Source organism: Phlebotomus argentipes, unplaced genomic scaffold, assembly GCF_947086385.1.
Source record: "Phlebotomus argentipes unplaced genomic scaffold, Phlebotomus argentipes genome assembly scaffold_4, whole genome shotgun sequence".
In the NCBI taxonomy this organism is placed as follows: domain Eukaryota; kingdom Metazoa; phylum Arthropoda; class Insecta; order Diptera; family Psychodidae; genus Phlebotomus; species Phlebotomus argentipes.
Genome location: NW_026776174.1, coordinates 7498669 through 7519194, shown reverse-complemented (window position 1 = coordinate 7519194; position 20526 = coordinate 7498669). Strand labels below are relative to the sequence as shown.

At 36.5% G+C, this 20526-nt stretch overlaps 1 protein-coding gene across 1 annotated transcript in view; it reads left to right on the top strand.

Annotated features, from left to right (window-relative positions):
• Positions 1 to 19469, top strand: part of LOC132258213 (transcription factor LBX1-like) — a 31337-nt gene extending 11868 nt beyond the window's left edge. The window contains exons 2-3 of the mRNA XM_059755416.1: positions 17097 to 17275; positions 18368 to 19469. Of these exons, the coding sequence (XP_059611399.1) occupies positions 17097 to 17275; positions 18368 to 18550 (362 nt within the window). The 3' untranslated portion in view covers positions 18551 to 19469. The remainder of the gene's footprint in view (positions 1 to 17096; positions 17276 to 18367) is intronic.
• Positions 19470 to 20526: the final 1057 nt, after the last annotated feature.

Here is a 20526-nt window from a genome sequence, read left to right as displayed (position 1 = left end):
AATTTGTGTTTTTTACCAATTTCTTCGTGTTGCCGTCTCAAAATAACCTCATATAATTTCATGTACTACAAGACACACAAGCGTTCACTCGCTTCGCTCAGACCCTTTTTCCAGCCCAAGACACTGTGGGGCTTTGAGAAAAGGGAAAAGAAATCCGAGCGAATTACCCTAGAAGACGCTACAATTCAGCTCTTTCTCCATGGATATGAGGAAATGGATGAAATTATACATGCTCAAAATTGTGTGCAAGAAGACGCGCGATGAAGGCATTTCAATGCAGGCAAGAATTCAATCTCAAATCCAATTTTCGCAAGAACATTGCACAACAATTATGATGTTTCACAGCCTTAAATATAACGAGGAAATATTCAGCATATTTGCATTAAGCTACAAATCCTTGCAGCATCCAGTGAATGAGCACAACAATAATGCTTGAAATTAATTGAAATTGTTTTATGCTCCAATTTTATTTTCTGGATTTTTGCCACTAGGAATTTTCACTCGTGTAACTGCAGAATATGAGCTAAAAGTGTTGCAATATGCTTTGCAATTGGCAAAAGAGGAAAATCACTCGCGATTTCAAACCATTAACTTTGTGATTATTCAAGCATTTATTGACTTTTTGTGATTCTTATTTGAATTTTTATCAATTTCTCCACAAATTTCCACTAGAGGGCAAATTTTGGGGGGTTTAAACGCCTCTAAATAATCTGTTAACAATGTCAAATACTATAATTCATGTAAACTGGAATTTGTAATACAAATAAATTGAAATATTTGCTGTGTTTTCAACATATAAAATAATTTCTGATTATATTTAAATGTTGAATAATTTAAATGGCAATAAATTAAGGGTCAAATAAATACAACCGAAACTTCAACATGCTTTTCAAACTCTATCAGCTGAATAACTGATAATGAAATTGGGCTTTTTGTACGTGAAAAGCTTCATTTTCGCATTCAAATTTCCTTCTTGCGATATCAGTAACGTCTGCTGCCCTCTGGCGACAATATGCAGAGAAAATAATTCAATATTTAAATTTTGATTAAACATTCAGGAATTATTATTGAAGTATTTTGTGGAAAATATTTATTTTCATTCAAATTTTGATTATTTGATAAAGATTTCTCACAATTCGGCTAGTGATTTTCCCCTTGGAAACGGCTAAAAGAAAATTTTCTGCTTTAGTGAAGAGCTGACGAAGATAGAATTAACAGAATCTTTGCGAAATTTTTCACATTCCCCAAAATTGTCATATCTTCACGGTTATTTCTTCACACTTGCCAAATGAGATTCTTTACAAAAGAAATTCATTGCTGTGCCGAAAAATAATAAATCATGGATTCTCCTCTGTTGAACAGAGATTAAATCGTGCTTTTCCCTTCTGTGACTTTTTGAATTTTCACCTCGAGGCGGGGAGAGGAATTTTTGCGGGGAAAATGAAGGGTGGGCGACGCAGAGATTTATTTGGTTTGAGAACAGGAAAATTGGGGTGGATAATAGAGTGTGGAGGGATGTAATTTTATTGCTGTTTGCATTGAAGAGAGGGCAATAATCGTACAGATCATTTATCCGAATCAAAAGTGCCAAACACTGCAAGGACATTGAATATTTCCAATTAATAAAAATATATTTTGTCCAGCAATAAATGTTTAATATCTGCGCGGAATTTCGCGTGAAGGCAAATTAATTTCATCCACTCGACGTTGCAAAATTCTCCGCCATCAGTGGTTTTGGAGACAAGCCGAAGGGGAAATTTATATTGCGGACATGAAGAAAAGTTGGTGAGATACGACCATGTAAATGAAAAGTAATTGTATCATATAAATCAATCAGTCTCAAACTCCCTTAAGTCAACAAAATATCCCCTGTTCTGTTGTTCACTTAATGATGGTGTAGAGCTTGGGATACAATTATTGGTTTCAGAAGCAGTTAATAAACTCCATTCGTTACATGATTTTCCACCCCAGGAGTGCAAATAAATCCCCGACGAAGGGTTGATTTAATCTTTTTTTTTCTGCGTTTTTTTTTCATAATCCAACGTCCGTGGAAAAGAGGCTGAAAAGTGAAACTGGTGATGATAACAAAGTGTGAATCCTTCACGGATTTTAGTACAAAATTGAATTGTTGTCCACTCGAGCGCGAAACTTGTGATTTGTTTTCTTTTAATTTCCCCACTTCTTTACACTTTGGCATTGGTGGAAAATTCTCTATACTAAATGGCAAGGGTGCGAGTGTAATTTAATTCAATCATTTTTCATCCCCTTTTTCTGCAAAGTTAACCCCAATGGATAAATTGTCTCTCTGTTTTGGTGTATTTTGGCGGATCACTGACTTGAGAGAGATGAAAATTGAGTGGTGGGAAAAGAAGGGCGGGAGAGAGAGAGGAAGTGAAGAAAATTCAATTCATTCTCGTCGTTAAGCAATTTAAAGTTTATTAAATGCCATTTCGTTGAATCCCATTTTCCACCACACTTTTATATTGTCGTTCCCATTTAATTGGAAAATTGTTAGTCACGTTGCTGCGCAGAATTCCTCCTCTCTTCAAAATGGTAACCATCATTGGGACGCCCGACTCTTCTCAAGTCACTCTCTCTCTCTCGCTCTCCACCCCATTGTGCAGACACTGTACATAAAACCATTTATTGTCGTCTATCTAAGTGACATTAATAACAATACCAGCGCCACGGAGCACCAACATATTTTATGCGCCGTCGTCCACACGTTCGGGCGAAAGCTCATTCGCCTTATCGCTTTTTGGGGGCGGTGAGAAGCCCGATGAGAGTAAATTGGAAAGACGTTCAGTGGCTCGGAAAATCCACTTGTGCTCCAGATTGACAAATTCTTGTACTTGTCTCAAATTACGCCCCACTCACTCGGCTATAAACACCCTCCGGAACGCGAGGCGAACCTCGCCGTGAGCCAGAGCGAGACACGCAAAGGAAAAGTTTCTCCCCGAAGAAAGGAGGACATAAACCCAATGACTGAGATCGTCCTTTTGTCGAGTGTCATTATTGCAGAGTTTATAGGAAAGTAAAGCACTTACGAGCGAGTGTCTGCGTCGTATGCTATCCTTGCTCTATTCTGTACAATCATCTGAGAGTTAATGTGCTGTTGCTTTCAAGGGGGAGACAATATGCCTCAAATCAGTTTCTATGGAAGATTCTCAATCCTTCACATACTTCTTGACGCTTTTAAAGGCATTTTCCATCGCTTTTTGGACTCCTTTAATTGTTTACGAGGTTTAAAATTCTAAAATAACCAAGCAAAGAAGACATTTTTGAGGTTATGATTAACTTTAAAACGGTTTTCTACTACTGAAATTGAACTGATTTGATGGTTTTCATACACAAATGCGAAATTATTCTGGGAAAGAGAGAAATATTCCCAGTTTAAACACGAATTTGATGATTTTGAGGGTTATTTAATGATTAGAATCTGTCTAAAATCAATAACATAACCTAGAAAAAGAATAAAATTGATTTTTCTAAGCAAAATAAGTTAGAAAATGTCTAAATTTGTTGAAACAGAAGCTTTTGCAGTGCAAATATTGAATATATTTCAACACTTCTGATTCCTAACACTTCTGTTGAAGCTGTACACCACATCCGACCATATTATCTGCCCCTTGGTTAGCATTATTGTTCTTTCAAAAAATTTATTTCAACTCTCCATCTTATCAATCAGAGAGAAATGAGGAAAAAACAAATCTTCAAGCTGCTGTTTAAACACTGTCGAACCACTTAAGTCACTTAACAAAAGAGGCATAAAAAGACAATGCCAAAAGTGTTTATATATTTTTCCTGTACTATTTTGCAATGTGATAAAGAATTTTCTGAGAAATGCATTTTCAACGTTACAAATTGTTGTTCGCGAGAAATTTCTAAAATTACCATTTTCTCAACGGTCAGCCCAGAAAGTGATTAATTTTTACGCGGGAAATGCATTTCAAGCACTTCCTAATCACCACTTGTACGGTATTTGCATTATGCTCAATTGAAGAAATGCATGATCGTAAAATTCTAAACTGAATTAAATGTTTTATGGCCTGTGTTTTACTGTGGAAAAAATACTTGCGGTGTGCCCATTTTGAAGAAATTTTTCCCTCCTACATTGAACCATATATCGCGATAATTAACCATTCTGTACAATGTACGCGCGGGACTCGCGGAAAGATGTAAAAAAAAAAGTGTGAGCTATTGTAATTAGAAAAAAGTTAAGAACAATTCAATTAAATTGAGAGCCTTCAAAGTTGACTTACATTTGGGCTCTCGAAGTCATCAAGATCGCTTGGCTTTTCTCCCCCTTTTCTCAAGACGCCGTGCACATTTATCTCCCATTTTACTTGGGCGCTGAACACGCTGAAAGTCTTCTCAGACCATCAGATAGAAATCCACTTTTACGGCAGTTCCTGCCTTTATTCCGAAGGTGCGTTTCAACATTGAAGCCTCAATTGCGTTTCAAACATCCCAACAACGTGTGCATCAATTTTTCTACACCTTTTGCCCACCAGTGCAATCATGTCTCAAGCCAGCAAATGCAAGCTTTTCCACTCAGCCTGCACACCTCTTCCACACCAATAAATGTTTGTTGATCGTTAATTTAACCGCGCCATTTTATTCATTGTTAGTGCTTTTGTTTGTTCTATTAGAAATAAGAATGAATTTGGTCATGGTTTCGCTTGGTGGGTTCAATTTCCTGTGCCGATGCCATCGTTTATTATTTGGATGACGGCACGACGATGATGGCTTCTGACGACCAATTTCTTTTGCTATATATCTCCTCGAAGCACTTTTGGACGCTTTCGAGCCACGGGAGAGAAAGAGGAGCTGAAAAAGATGGCATTATATTAATCAAACGCGCACTTCTTGCGCTCCTGCAGGCGAAAAAAAGTGCGATCATGAATCGTTTTAATTGAATTTTTTCAATTAACCTCTCTCTCAAGTCGTTATTTTAATAAGGATATTTGTATCAATATGGAGTGCTTTCTGTGTGCGTTTGAATTGTTATGGATGTTTATTTTATTGCCACTGTTGAGGGAGTAATTGAACACAATGCAAGATAGGAAATTAAAACCATCAATCATATTCACCTTCGTTAGGGTGTCATTAGTTTACACTGGGGAACGTAACTGTCTCGAGAGAAACTACTCTTTTGTAGCCAATCATAAAAAAGAATCATTGCATACTCGGTGATCTTAAGGAAGTAATATAATTTCATGTTAAAACAAGAGGTTTTTCATATTGGCTTGAGTTGAGATACACAGAAAATCTTCAGTGCATTTCCAATGCATCGCGATGCATTTATTTCGTGTAAACAATGAAAAAAAACAGATATTTTATCTTGTTATTTCTTCAAAATTAATCTAAAAAATTATTTTACATCATTTTGATAGAGTGGAAAATGAATTTCTGAGCTGAAAAGCTTGAAAACACCTTCATGAATAGAAAACATTGCTTAAATACTTAATCTTCAATCGGATATTTACGGTTTTACGCAAGGTTTGACGTTATAAATGTTTTTGACAGTTGAAAAACTTCCTAATTTTTGCAAAAACGAGAATCTGTTCTAAAGCTAAAACCGTAAAGAGTCCTTTAATCGTTCAGTTTTAAAGACTTCTTCTTAAAATTCACCACAATTTTCTTCTTTTTACACCCACAAAATACATTTTTCCTACAAATCTTCTTCTATTTACTGTATTTAACACGGATTTAGATTTTTGTCTTCGAGTATTCGTCCTTTAGTCGCTCAAAATTCGCAAAATTCTGTTTATATCTTCAAATTTTATAATAAAAAACCATATTTTTTACCCTTTCTCTAAATCTTGCGCAGAATTCTCGAATTCATCATTCTGATCCTATTTTCTAAGACGCCTGAATTTTGAATTAAACTGTCTTCGAAGCGACGAAACGAATCGCGATGCAGCGAAGACAAGATTGGTTAAAACTTCTGCTTTGACTCGAAATAATAATAACAATTTTTGCTCCTCATTGTATTTCACTCACATAGATAAAAAAAATCTATTTGAAATAGGGAAGTAATTTGGAAACGGATATCCATTCAGAATTATACCTAAATGATGAACAGAAAAATCGTAAAACTTCATCCACAATTGATTATAGTGTCTTATGACATTGATTTCTTTCTCACAAGTCATTTTGCCGAGTGTTTGAGACTCTTAATTTATTGCAGTGTAAACGAAACTCCCTTTTTTCTCAAGTGATGTTTGTCGAGGCGAAAAAGAAACTAATTATGCATAATATTTCCATCATAATCTGGTTCACCACTTGTCGCTTATCTGCAAAGGATTTTGGCTCTCGCAGATGACTTTCTTCTTATGTTTTTATGCTGAGGACTCGAAAATCGAGTGTTTTGTACACAAAATTTGTTCCCTTTCAATTTCTAGTGATTCTCTCGAGGGTTTCTGGACAACTTTCGTTTCAATAATTGCTCTCCCCTATTTAAGATAACGACTGATAAGAGCCATTAGTCATTAGAGTGAAATCCTTTAAACTCAAGGCGGTCTCTCAAGGATTCTCATGTGGTTGTGAAGAAAAAAAGAGCTCTTCAATTAATCATCCAACAATTCGTGTCGTAAAAAATAATATCGTGCATTAGTGGATGCTAAGCGACAGCCGAGCACAAGGTGGAATTGAATTTGGCCACCAGAGAGAGGGTGGACAGAGTCGGGGGGGTGGAAAAGGGGTGGGAAAAGGTTGAGGAATAAACTGCCATTTTGAGTTGCTTTTTTCATACCTTAATTACATTAGTGACACTCCAAACGGGATTATTAATTATTTCTTTGTCTTTATAATGAGAAGCAGTTTGTCATCGTAATATTGCGTCTTGGCAACATATTTTTTTTCCTTCGCGACATGCACGCATTTTGAATGTAAACTCACTTTATGTGTACAATTTACGTATACGTAATATTTGTTTATGTGTAGCAAAATTACGACCATGATTAATTTACTGACAGTGAATTCATATCACAACTAATCGCATTAATGTATTAATTGTTTGTGTAATTAATACACATCATTTATACACGCAACTTCTTAATCTACGTCGTACTCCAATTTGCCGATAGAACACCAAGATTCTCAAGTAGGAAAAGGAAATGCCGCGACGGTGAGACGATACGGTAAAAGAATACTTAGCATCACTATTGAAAAGGTGTAAACTATAATTAAATTAGCATCAACTTTTTGCTGCACATATTCATACTATGAGATGTATACAGTATATTAATTAGAATATTAATATATGTACTTTAAGTATATGATTCTTTTTTTTTACTTTCGTTCAACTTACTGAGGCGCAGAGAAAATAAAACTCGTGCTTCCTCGCCATTAATTTTGCATGACTACGAACAGTAATCGCGAGCTTGCCTTACCTCTTTTATTGCTATTATTTATATTTTGCGACACGTATTACATGTCTTGTTACAATAATTATTAACACTAACTAGGCAGACTTTCGCGAGGGAAATCAGATTAAAAATTATATGCGACCCTATCGCCAGACTTTTGTAATGAAAAGGTTTCAGTCGCACAAATTACAAATTGTATGCTTGAAAATGTTGAGTTTCCAGTGAATTTAAGATAAGAAATCACTGAATATTTAGTCTTTGCAACTTTATTTTTATCGCATTTTCAATAAGATGTCAAAAAAGGTGAATTTGTAGAAATGCATTGCAATATTGCAATTCATAACACTTACAAATGCGGGGAATTTATTTGCTGAGAAGGCAAGAAAACCCGGCAAATTCACGTGAAAACAAGAAAATTCACAATAATAATGTTTTCTGGTTGATTAGCAAAAAATTATAAGATTTATCTTGTCATTTGTGAACATTTCCAGCGCACTAGATTGAGGTTATAAGTTTCCAAACATCTTTCAACCTCTTCCGAGGAAACTTATTGGTTTTTATCAATTTATAACGTCTTAAACACACAGATGAAGATGTTTTGACACCTTGTTTGACACAATTTCGTCCTACGGAATCGATTCTTCGCGTTTGATAGCTTAAATTCATATTAAATAAACTCTTTACTGAACGTTGCAACGCCTTTTCGTTCATAATTTTATTGGTGGGAAAAGCCTAAAGTTGCAACTCAAATTCATAACTTTTACGGACTGAAATACGAAATCTGTAAAGTTGCAACGACCTGTATATCTATGTACAAATTTTATTATTGCAAAAATTGGAAAAAAACCCTCATTTTTCCTCACTTTGTATTCACGCCTTGACAAATTACGGTGTGAAAGTTTCTCTGTAAAATTTGATTCTGCAAAATTTCCCGACAAGTGTTTATTCAAGTTGGCTAAATTGATAGGCATGCGAATTGCGTGTATCGATATGCTTAGTCGATATACATAGCAGAGCGGCTTTACATGCTAAATAGGATTCTTGGTCAATTTGTATGTACATTAGCTGGGATGTAAATATGTAGGAACAGTAATTACAGCATATAATATTATAATTTACCCTCATCATGCCATGCGGTACAATGGAGTATTTTCTTTTGCCCTTCTTTTCAGGATTTGTGGTTTAAATCTGAGTCGGTGCGTGTATCGAAATTATATCGGCAAATTGTGGAAAAATCATTTGAAACTTTTCCTATGTGTTTCTCGTGTAAATAGTCGGCGATTGTTCATCGTCAAGTGCTCTCGGTGTTCAATGAATCTGCAATTCAGCAACATTGTAGACAATTCCGTCATATTACAAGAATGCGCGCGAAATTGATAGACTTCATTCCTTGAATTCTCTAATGAAAAATACGAGTTTTTTTTTATTGGCGGGATAAAATGTATTGCGTGTAGGCGATGGGTGTGAAACTTTTAATGTTTCCCCTAAAAAAAAGAAGTCTTATTCGCGGGTCGTCAGCGACTGAACCATAAAATTATATTTACCACAAAATGCACAGCCCATCATCGATTCAGTACTCATCATCAAACTTAATAAAAAAGGAGGAGGACTGAGTGTGTGAGTGGAAAACCACATTTAGGGATCCTTGTGCACATCCCATATGTAATATTGGGTGTTTGAGAGGCAAAAGCACTTCAATCATTGCCAACTGACCCTCTCTCTGGTCGACAGGATCGACATATACATATCATGTGAACACGTATAATTAAGGAAAGCGAAGAAATGCCTTCACCGACAAAACATTGTTACTGCGATAGTAGAAAATGGGTGAGCGAAACCCCCAATCAAAACATTTTTATTATTGTCATTAATACAACATAAACACACAGTCAAATATTATTTTAAGCCATTATATCGCTTTCTTATGTGGGGATATCTAAAAAGTACAATACAAAATACATTTGCCTCGCCGTCTCTCTCTCTCTCTCTCTCTCGATCTTTTATTTTGGGCCACGACGGCAAATACAATTAGAGAGGGAAGGCGAACTAACCCCCTAATTTATAAATACACATTTTATTTGTTTGCTGCATTAGGGCGCTTTATTTCACAAATATATTTTGGGAAGCGAAGAGAAGAAGGTGGAAAAAAATCCACATTGTTCCATTTGTGCACACCGCCAAGGAGGCATATTAAGATGCCTTTTGTACACGGCGAGTTATGGCCAGAGAGTCGGAATTTCCATTGATATTCATAGGTGTGAATTAATAGTTGGGTATTCACTCACAAGAACTACCCACTTCATCTATTTCCGCCGCTTGAAATCTGATACGAGAATCATTTGTATCGCTCAAATAAGATTCACTTCTCCCTCTCTCTCTCACTCTCTCTCGTCTCACTGTCCTGCTCGGATGCTATTAACGAAGATATTGAAATCAAATTTAGAAAACACGCGCATTGTCGAATTACAGGCATATGCAAAATAAGACGGCGCGCGTATGTAGAAAAGTGGTAGAGCGTTTCGATTACATATGCGAATGGGATGCCTTTCTTTAAATATAATTGATCTATTGTTGAATTTCAACGATTCAATATTACAAGAAGTCGGCATATCGTTTAATGAGAGCTGCAATTACGTACAATATCATCGTATTCCTCATTGTTATAGACATCAAATTGTGCTAATCACGGACTTTTCCTTCTAATCACGACCAAACGAAGCGCGAAATTTAAATTGAGAACGCAATTTTCTCTCCTCTGATTTGAAGAATTTTTATGACACCTTATCGTTTGGTCTGATTCGGAAAATTATTACTAACGGCACAAAATATTCACGCACAAATTTTATTGGAGTGAATCATGTGCTTTACGAACCTTTACATAATTCATGTAAATCGCAAATTATCGTGTGACCCAAATTCAATTAATTTTAGCAATATTTCTTAGCGAGAAAATGAATCATCTTTTCCTCAAGGAGGAGATCATTTTTGGCGTTAAAGAGCAAGTTAATGATCTAAAATTTAGTGATTAAATTCTTTGTTTGTGATTAAATGTTACACTATGTTTACTGGGTTAAATTTGATCATAACCTCTAAAATATTGTTACAGGATACAAAATTCTCTATTTTAAGCATTGTTTGATTGATTTTCTACTCTAAAATAGCAAATTTCAACTCTTTTCCGGTTTATAACGAATTAATCACGTCAAAATTGATTTATAACTTTGAGGTTATTATACTTTATCCTCTAAAACATTGTTTCAGGATACAAAATTGTCTATTTTAGGCACTGTTTGATTGAATTTCTTATGGATTTTCTACTCTAAATAGCAAATTTGAGCTTAATTCCCCAATCTTTCCTTCAAAAGATTTCAAATAAGCTTCTTTCGAGGATTCTTTTAGATATCTCAATGCAATTTTGAGGTTATGTTTGAAATTTCATTGAATAACATCAAAATATTCACTGGAAACTTCAAATATTTCTCAAATACTGTTTCTCTGTAAGCTTTTTCATGGAAATGCAAGTAAAAATTTAGTCTTTTTATGACAATTACGATCTGAATTTAAGGTTATGATACTTTAGGTGGTTGAAAAATAAGGAAAAAGCATGTTTTAAGCACAGACAATGTTCTGGAAGTGTCTGTGATTCTTCCAGAACTGTGTTTACACAGTTTAGCCATATTATTTCCCCCTTGTTTCCCTGTGTTAAATTTTGAGCGGGAAAATCTTTCTCTCGAGAAAGAGCGACAATAAAGCGCTTGCAATTTTTTTGTATGGTGAAAAACTAAAGCATGGGTGGGTTTAAGTTCTTTTACCTCTATTATAGAGACGGTGTGTGGTATAATAGATGCACACGAGGAATGATTGTAATAATAAATTGGCACACGCTTGAGGAAAATTACACTATCTATTGTCACACGATGCGGTTTCTATTGATCCCAATGGTTGGAGTGTGTAATTATTCCGAAGAACGTGCATCTCCCCACAATGAAGGATGCCTAATTGTATGAATTTAGAAGCTATAGATTGGGACACGTGGGGATAAAGCGCCAGATCATGTGTTGTGTTGTCGGAAGATCTAATGAGATACTTCGGGCCCATTTGGTGCAGTATCGTCGGGCCCAGGGAACAAGTGTTGTTGTCCACAAAATGTGCTGCAATAGAGGCGTGACAAAAAGGTACCAATTTCACCTTTTCCTCCTCTCTCATCTCGGCGTCTTCCTCGCCGAAAAGCCCTTTTTTCCTCCCGTCATGGGCGTTCTACAAAGAAATTCGGTGTGGACTTATACCTGGGTGCATTTACAACTTCATCAACTTCTTATGTGTGAATTTGGTCTCCAACTGTTAGGAATTAATTGGACCACACAGCTTACTCAAGACAGGCGAACACGCCGAATTCAGCCCTCGGCTTCTATGCAAGTGGCAATGAAGGGATGTAAAAGTAATTTGAGCAACACATTTGGGTGCCCCGAACGATTAATTGAGCAGCGCCCATTCAGTCTCTCATGGGCGAATGCGGTTCGACTTTTGTACAGCAACACCGTGGAATTTAGAGTCACTCCGTGATCCCGCATCTTGAGAAGGGAATATGCGCGATGTTTGATAATAAATAGGCGGCTTCGGCGATTGCATGGTATTTTTGTCGTCAATTCAATTACATTATTAATATATTTGGCTGTTTTGGACACACTCAACGTGACAGATTGGGAGACATTTTGAAAGAACCAACAGAATGGTTTAATTTAATGTGGCAACTCAAGCCTAAAATCAATGCAGCAGAATTTTCAACGCCGTTTTCTCCGCGCTCATTCATTGGCTCCATGCAATTGGTTTTTCATATCAGACAATCAGCCAGATTGACACTAAAAGAATCACAATTTTTTCCACCCTGATGAAGATTGCTTAATTGGAGGTAGTTTTTTTCTCTGTTCTTCTGTGGTGAATAAAGCGTCATCTGGCTTGATATCTGTATTTTGTGTTTTGACGTGGAGACAAGGAAAAAACTGATCTTCATGGGTTCTTGCGTTTTGTCCATGTGTGAATGAAGGTGAAAAAAAACACCTCAAAAGACGCTAACATCGAAGTTTGTGGCTGCAGTTGAGCAAGATGAAAGGAGATGAAGTGTAAGAGATACAATAAGTTAAGATCCTTTTGTGTCCATCTCAATGGATGAGGATTTTTGTATTGTTCATAAGAGAATGACGACATAATGGGACATAATGAGACCGCTAACTTTTGTAGAAAATTGATTTTTATTGAAAGAAAAAAAAAACAGAGCCAAAGTGAGAAGGAAGGGACACATCTAAGGCGGGACATTCGGACATTCTCAACATAACCACAATCTCCATGACATAATCAAAATAATTGTGATGCCACCATTCGTCAAGTTTTCTTCATTCTCCGATTCCCCCTAAGAAACACACTTACTTCTTCCCCTTCTTTCAGCCGAATGTAACGAAGATAATTTCCCGAGCATGATCTTTTAATGTTGCCTTATGATTTTAGTTATTCAAATAAGTGGCCATAAGTGTGTATTATCCTGGGGGAGAGGCATTTTGTCGCATTTATTACAACACCCATATAACTTCTATTCAGTGTTGTGTGTTTGGATGAAAAATGGGTTCTTCAGCGAGGGGCGATTTGCCTCAACTCGATGACATATTGCCGATCGTCCAGAGCTGCTGACTTTCCACTCTTCCCGCTTTTCTCCGAGCATTTTCTTAGCAGTCTCACTTCTCCGCCAATCGCTCAACAGAGAAGTTAACTTACCCAGTTTATTGGAGTTTATGTGACAAAATACTGTCGCGATTATCGTTACAACCGCCATTTTTTAAGAACCAAATATAAGGGTTGAATAATAGTTTTCTTTTCATAAGACTATTAGAGATTTCAATTTAAAAATTGAAGAATTTTGGTCTTAAATGAGTGTTTGGATTTCTGAAATATCACAGAAATATTGCTCAAAAGGTGTTAAGCCAGCGGAAAATCAATATATTTTTAATGTTAATGCAATCATAATTTAAATATTGAATATTTTTGACACATATTATCGTCAGAGGATTAAAGGTACTGTAGGAAATAATTTCTAATGGATCTGAGAAGGAAAAATGACGGAATTCGCCTTAAAAATCTGAACAATTCGTCACAAAAAAATTATTTGTGATACTTTTTTCGCGAAATAGAATTTTTACGTGGTCAATTGCTCTCCAAATTCTCTTTCTGGGATAAGAGGTCCTTCTAGCTATGTCCTTGATTAAATGTCCTTTGTTGCGCGGCCGAAAAACCTAACTTAATCAAATTTTCATATCAAACAGTTCTAAAATCGATATAATAAATGGTAAATCCAACAGGACAATTATCCTGAAGACATCCCGAATATATTTAAACCACATTATGAACAGAAAACATACATAAGTGGAAAAAATTCAAATGTTACTCAGATGGTTCTATTTAATTTGGAGAATCGTTTCTGCAAAGATTCGATTTTAGTGTCATAAACGGATCAAGGATTAGACCGAATGTTTCCAAACTCGGCATGATAATTACTTATTAATGAATGAAGATTGGAGGAACATTTTAGACCTCTAGCTCCACGTGAAAATTCGCGGCACTTCGATATGTTTCAGAGCCCTGGGTGGCTCTATTTAATTTGGAGTCACTGTAATAAATATATTTATTTTTGAATATCCTTCAATTTTACTCGGAATTAATTTTCCTCTAAAATCGACTAGTTTACAGGTCTTTAAACCCTGAGTAAACGAGTACATGCGTACCGAATTTGCGCTCGTAATCACAGAATTAACTCGTCCTGAATATTCTTGACTTCTACCAATCAAGTCTAATAATAGGTAGGCAAACGAGCCTCGTCTTAGATCCTTTAGATAATGTTGAATATTACTAATTCACGGCGAAATAATACGGGGAGGTTCGAATGCTCTTCTCCAAACTATTCACGGTAATTGCTGGAGAACATCAATTAATAAATATGTGTGTGTGTGTCATATCAACCCCGAAATGCTTCACTCACGCGTGTCATTCGTCATGACGATGGCCTAGAAATGGCGGTCAAGCGCATTTGTCACTCGACACAGCACAGTTCCGATTCGTCACCATGGGAATGGTCGCGTCTGCACTCCCAATCCAAGTGACCCCGCGCGATCCGCGATCGCGCGTCCAGCGAGACTGCAGCGGCGGTCTTCTTCGTCTCCGCTTTGCCAGCAACTTCGCGGCCGCGGTAGCCGCGCGAGAGAGCGCCATCTCGCGAGAGGCGTGGCCTCTAGTGTTGCCGATCAAAGAGTTCCGCCGGCCGGCGGCGCGTTTGATCTCCGCATCGCGCGATCGAATTTTTGTACAACGTCACGTCGCAGGTATACATTTGAATGAATGGGGCGCGATGTGCGCAGGCCGAAGAAGGGTTAACGCTGTGGAAAACACTCTCATTTACCGTCGGGTCGCGACTCATGTCCAAATTGATTTTGGACGATTAATTAATTGATTCCACCGGGCGTCGGGAGAATTCCCGCGAGAGTTGCGGGCTCTTAATGGGTTCCGCGCGGCGCAATTGAAACGGTCATTATGGACAATGATAATGAACGAATTACACCCAATAATCATATGCGAAGTCGATGATTCTTGATTTGGTGCAATTAGTTGATATGCGCGATATAAATCGAGGATAGAATTCAACCTTGCAATTTCGCCAGCGTTGAATCTTAAGTCAGACAGAGTGTAAATGTTGGCCATGGAATTAGGACAATTATAGGCAATAAAGCTTCCACTGTATCGCCTATCTCTGTCTCTCTGTGAACGATAATACTTCCCAATTAGCGAAAATGCGGGAAAAACGAGCCAATGGTGCACCGCTGAGTGCGCGAAGCTGGCAAAAAAGGTGTTCAAAAATAAAAATTCCCAAAACCACAAAAACTAATTTAACTGGTTAACTTGACTCTTTGCGCGATCTTCAAGCACAACTTGTGTTCGCACTCTGTATGGAATTCGGCGTTTTTTTTTTGTCCCGCCAAAAGGAAAAAAAGAGACTCCCATTCACATCTGTTTAGAGAGATAATCAGTTAGCATTCTAACAGTCACTGATGAGGAGAAGAAAAAACCCCTAATGATCAGTGATTCCGATGACATGTGTAACCTAAATGATCGTCTCGCAACCATTGTAATTTGTTTGAACACTCGACCGGATATCAACCGCACATCAGGCACACATGAGACCCTTCGTCTTTAATCCTTTTCCCCGTCAATTGGTGAATTATGACCGCCAAGACGGATGAGATCAGCGAATTTGATCGGAAAACTACGAAATTGTGGAGTCAATTTCTAAGTCAAGGGGGAGATAATACACCCAGAAGTGGTGTACAGCTCAGCAGAAGTATTATGGGAAGTTGGAAGTGTTCAAAAGCATATTATATTCCTTTCTTGATTGCTTTTCTTTGATTTCCTTTTGATTTTTGCACCAAAAGTCATCATAATATATTGCTTTTCTAGATTATGTAACGAATCAAGAACAATCTAAAACATACTTTTTTATGCTGAAGTGCAAAAGATCGCTAATAATTGGTAAAATAAAGCATTTCTACGCGAAAAACGTTGATTTTCTGAGGGTTTAATGACAAGAAACACTACAAATTGTGCAAATATTAAACATAACCTCAAAAATAGACACTTGGACTTGGAAAATGTTTATTTAAACAATTTTCTGTGCCATTTTACCTCTGAATTAGCGATTTTGAGATGATTTTGTGATCTAGAAAGCATTAAAAACGGTTGTTTTTAGGTTATAATAGGAAAAGGCGCCAAAGAAAGGCGATTCAAAGCATCTTCTCTTCCTCTTTTTCTAAGTCGAATTGTGTTTCCAGCAAAGCAAAAAGTCTTGACAAAAAAATTATTACCACATTGGGAGATTTTATTGGGGGGCCAAAGAGGTGGAGAGAGAATAATCGGAACTGGCGGTAGCATTTTTCGATGAATTAATTGTATGTAAATATGATGGTCGGCTTGGCTGCTAAAGTGTCCAATTTACGATGACAAGACTTATAGAGATGGAAAGAAATGATGCTGGGAATCTCATTTGTGTTGTATTTGAAAAATATTAATTAAAGTGGCAACAACAAAAACGACCAGACACCATTATTTTTATTCAGTTTTTCCGAATTTATTGGGCCTTTTTTGTCGGAACGACTCTTCATTATTGTAAATCTCTTTCGGGTTTGGTGGATGATAGTGAATGGATGAGAACTATAATTAGTAATCTGGACGTATAAAAGTGTTAAATCTCAATTTGTCTCTCAAGATATTTCCATCTATCACTGATATTTTGGACTCTGCATGCCTTTTATTGCGCTCCTCTTCTCGTTACCGACGCAGCGCCTCGTCTTCAATCACTCAATTCCGGCTTCTTAGGGCGAATTGGTGGCTGAGCAAAGTTTTATTCCCACAAATACCGGCCAAAAGTGTTTTTAACGAGGACGTGAAAATAACTTTTCAGGAAGATCTACGCATAAACTTACAAATTCACATTTTTTCTCGTTATTTATTCACCCCGACGCGCGTTTCTTCCGCACCACGAACACGAGTGCGACTCTGTTGTCTTATTTACTAATCTCCCGGCATCATAATAACATCAATCCATTATTTCGGAAGCCGCACAGATAATTTCTCACCTCTTTTATAGTGTTGGAAAAATAAAATGTTGAACACTTTTATCTTTTTTTGTAGATCAATCGCATTTAAATTTATTTGCCTCGCGGCCACAGCCAAAAAAGAAGCGTAAATCACGGACGGCGTTCACAAATCACCAAATCTTTGAGCTGGAGAAGAGATTTCTGTACCAGAAATACCTGTCGCCGGCCGACCGCGATGAGATTGCCGCCGCCCTGGGACTCTCCAATGCTCAGGTGAGTGTCACGATGACTCAGCCCTGGAAGCGCGCATTTGTGCCCCAAAGGCGGAGATAATACAGCTGAACTGTACACCACAATTCCCGTGGGAAAATCACAAACACTTCTAGAACATTTTCTGTGCTTAAAACATGCCTTTTCCCTATTTTCTGCTCCTGTTTTGGAAACTTTATAGTGTTTTTTAACCTTTGAAAGTATCATAACCTCAAATTTAAAGAGTCTTTGTCGCCATTTTCACTTGAATTACCCTTAAAACTCACAGAGAAACAGTATTTAAGAAATATTTGAGGTTTCCAGTGAATATTTTGATGTGATTTAATTTTACTTTGGAACATAACCTAGAAATTACCTCAAAAAAAGGTTTTTAAAATATTTTAAGCATAAATTTTCTATTTTAGAGTAGAAAATCTTTAAAAAATCCAGTCAAACATTGCTTAAAATAGACAATTTTGTATCCTGAAACAATAATAACCTCAAATTTAGGCATTCTTTGTCCTAGAAAGACGCAATTTTCGCTCTTTTGCATGCACTTTGAAACATAACCTCAAAATTACATCGGGAAAAACCCTTTTTGGAATCTTTTATTGAAAAATAAATTGATACTGAGCTGAAATTTGTTTTCTATAGTAGAAAATCAATTGAACAGATCTTAAAACAGACAATTTTGCATCCTTTTAAGGTTATGTTAGAGCAATTTTAAGGTATTTCAGAGGTTATGATCAATTTTAGCTTAATTAAGACAGTTTAGTAATGAAATCTTGTGATTTTCCTCTGATTTAATGATTTTTGTGCCAGCAAATGCAAGTAAAATCAACTTAGACGCAGGAAATAATGATTTTGGAGGTTATTAAGTGACAAAATGTGTCTCAAATTCATAACATAACCTAGAAAAATGTAAAAAACAGAACTTCTTCTCTAAATAATCCGTCAATTTCTTTTGAAAGTGACTCTTGAACGCATAATATTGAAGTTATTCATGCAATTTCACTTCAAAATACTCCTTCTGAGCTGTACATCACTTCTCTCGACAATATCTCCCCCTTGTGTGCGTCGGAATGATTTATTAAAAGTCCTCTTTTCCCCCCGCAGGTGATCACGTGGTTCCAGAACCGCCGAGCGAAGCTGAAGCGCGACATGGAGGAGCTGAAGAAGGACGTGGAGACGGTGAAAGTTCTGTCGTCGCACAAGAGTTTCCTAGAAAATGTCAACGACTTGGGCATCCTGAAGAAGAAAACTGTCCACGACGAGGGCGACGCGAGTCCTCAGAAATGAGCAAATATGCTCACGGTGTCATTTTCCCGTGGCGGATAATAAAGAAAGTGAAGAGAGAAAGAGTAGAAATTGTAATGATATTTAAGGAATCCATCAAATTTTTAGAAAAAGAACCAGTGCTGTAAATAATCTCTAAATGATAAATGTAACTTGAATGAATATAATATCGAAGAAGTTTATTGTATTTTGTGAAGATCTCAGTGTAGAATTTTATATAGCATGACATTCTCATTACTCAAAACAGTGTGAATAGAGACAATTTTATATACAAAGTTCTTCATGTTTTAATTTTCCAATCGAAAAGGGGGTAATAACAAGTGCAATATATGGGAAATCAATTATCTCCACTGAATGTGCAAAATTTCCAATATAATTCTGTGCTCTTCTCTTATTGTATCTGTGTTTGTTTGAATTTGAAAACAACTTCTTAAGCGCGCCATAAACATGAATTCTACGGTAGTTAAAGAGATATTTGAATTATTTGTTATATATTTCACTCTTCTTATTTGACTTTAAAACATCCTTAAAGCACTTCATTGATGAGGAAGAATTGCCAAATGAACTATTTAATTATGATCTGTAAGCTAAAAAAAAACAATCAGTATTTGAGCACTTTCAGTGGCAGAAAGACAGTTAGAAACCCCACAAAATTCATCATGTATTCATAAATCAGTTGGATTTTTCTCAAAATTGGAGATTTCAATTGGTGAATTTTTGATAAATTGACAATAATCCATCAAGAGTTCAAAAATAATTGCAATGCTTCTGTTTGGAAATGCGGTGAAAACTTTAATCGATCGAAAAGTCACTAAAATTCAGTGCACAGGAGGAGAAAATTGGATGAAATTGTGAAAGTTTTGATTCTAATTATTGTACATATCTCGGACAGAGGAAGAGGTAAGAAGTCGGAATAAGAAAAGGAGAAAAAAGAAGAAGAAATGACTTATATAAAGTGTTACGTCTAATTGTATGTATTGTATGTATGTTAATTAAATTATTCATTTAGAAAGAGACTGTATAAATAAAGTGAGAAATGATTTCACGTAGAAATAAAATTTAATTACTCAAATGCGATTGATTTTCTCAGAATTGTGCATCAATTCGAATGTGCGTTCTTTTTTTATAACACTTTTAACCTCAGGATTTTTCCACCCACTTGACTTTGGCTTTTTATGAGGAACCCGCAGAAAATGTCTCCAATTGACAGCGCGTCTCACTAAAGTTGGCAACTTTATGACTTTGTTGCGGTGAAGGCAATTATTTATCGTGGAGTTTCTTGGTCGAATTTGCAGAGATTCTCTTCCTTTCTGTGAAGTGAAAAAAAAATTTAATTTGTGAGGCTTTTGAAGCTGAGATGAATGTTTTTTATCTGGATATCCGCGTATTTTCAGATATTTGAAATGAAATGCAAAAGGAATCGAGGAAAAAACAATTTGCCCGTTGGCTGTGTTGACGATTTGTATTCAGTTCGGCGTGTGATTTCCATTTCCAGATACGACAGAGTGTAATTCACCGAACGAAAACTATCTATGCACAATGTTGAAGTGTGTGGATGAGGAAAACCGTAAAAAATGAGGCAAAATTACGATTAATTTTGTGTTCACGCCATATTTTTATTGCCTTTATGTGTGATTTATGGGTTTTAAAAAGCAATATCGTAAACAGTGCTTCTTTGGGCGCACAGTTTCGTCATATGTGGGTGAGTTGTCTTGGCTGAAGCGGCATAAATTCATTGCTCTCAATCTGGATTGACTGATGATGGATAAGACGAACCAATTTTGAATTCATTCCATGCTTTTCTCTAGACATCCACTCTCCACCAGGGGTCAGGATGAGACAATTGCGTCAATTGCGAGTACTAAAATGATATTTTCTCTTATCCAAGACGCCATTGCACGTCCGAAAAGAAGAATTGTGTCTTCGAAGGGTGTGAATCATTCATTGGTGGTTCGAAGTTTTATTCCGCTGGGCAAAAT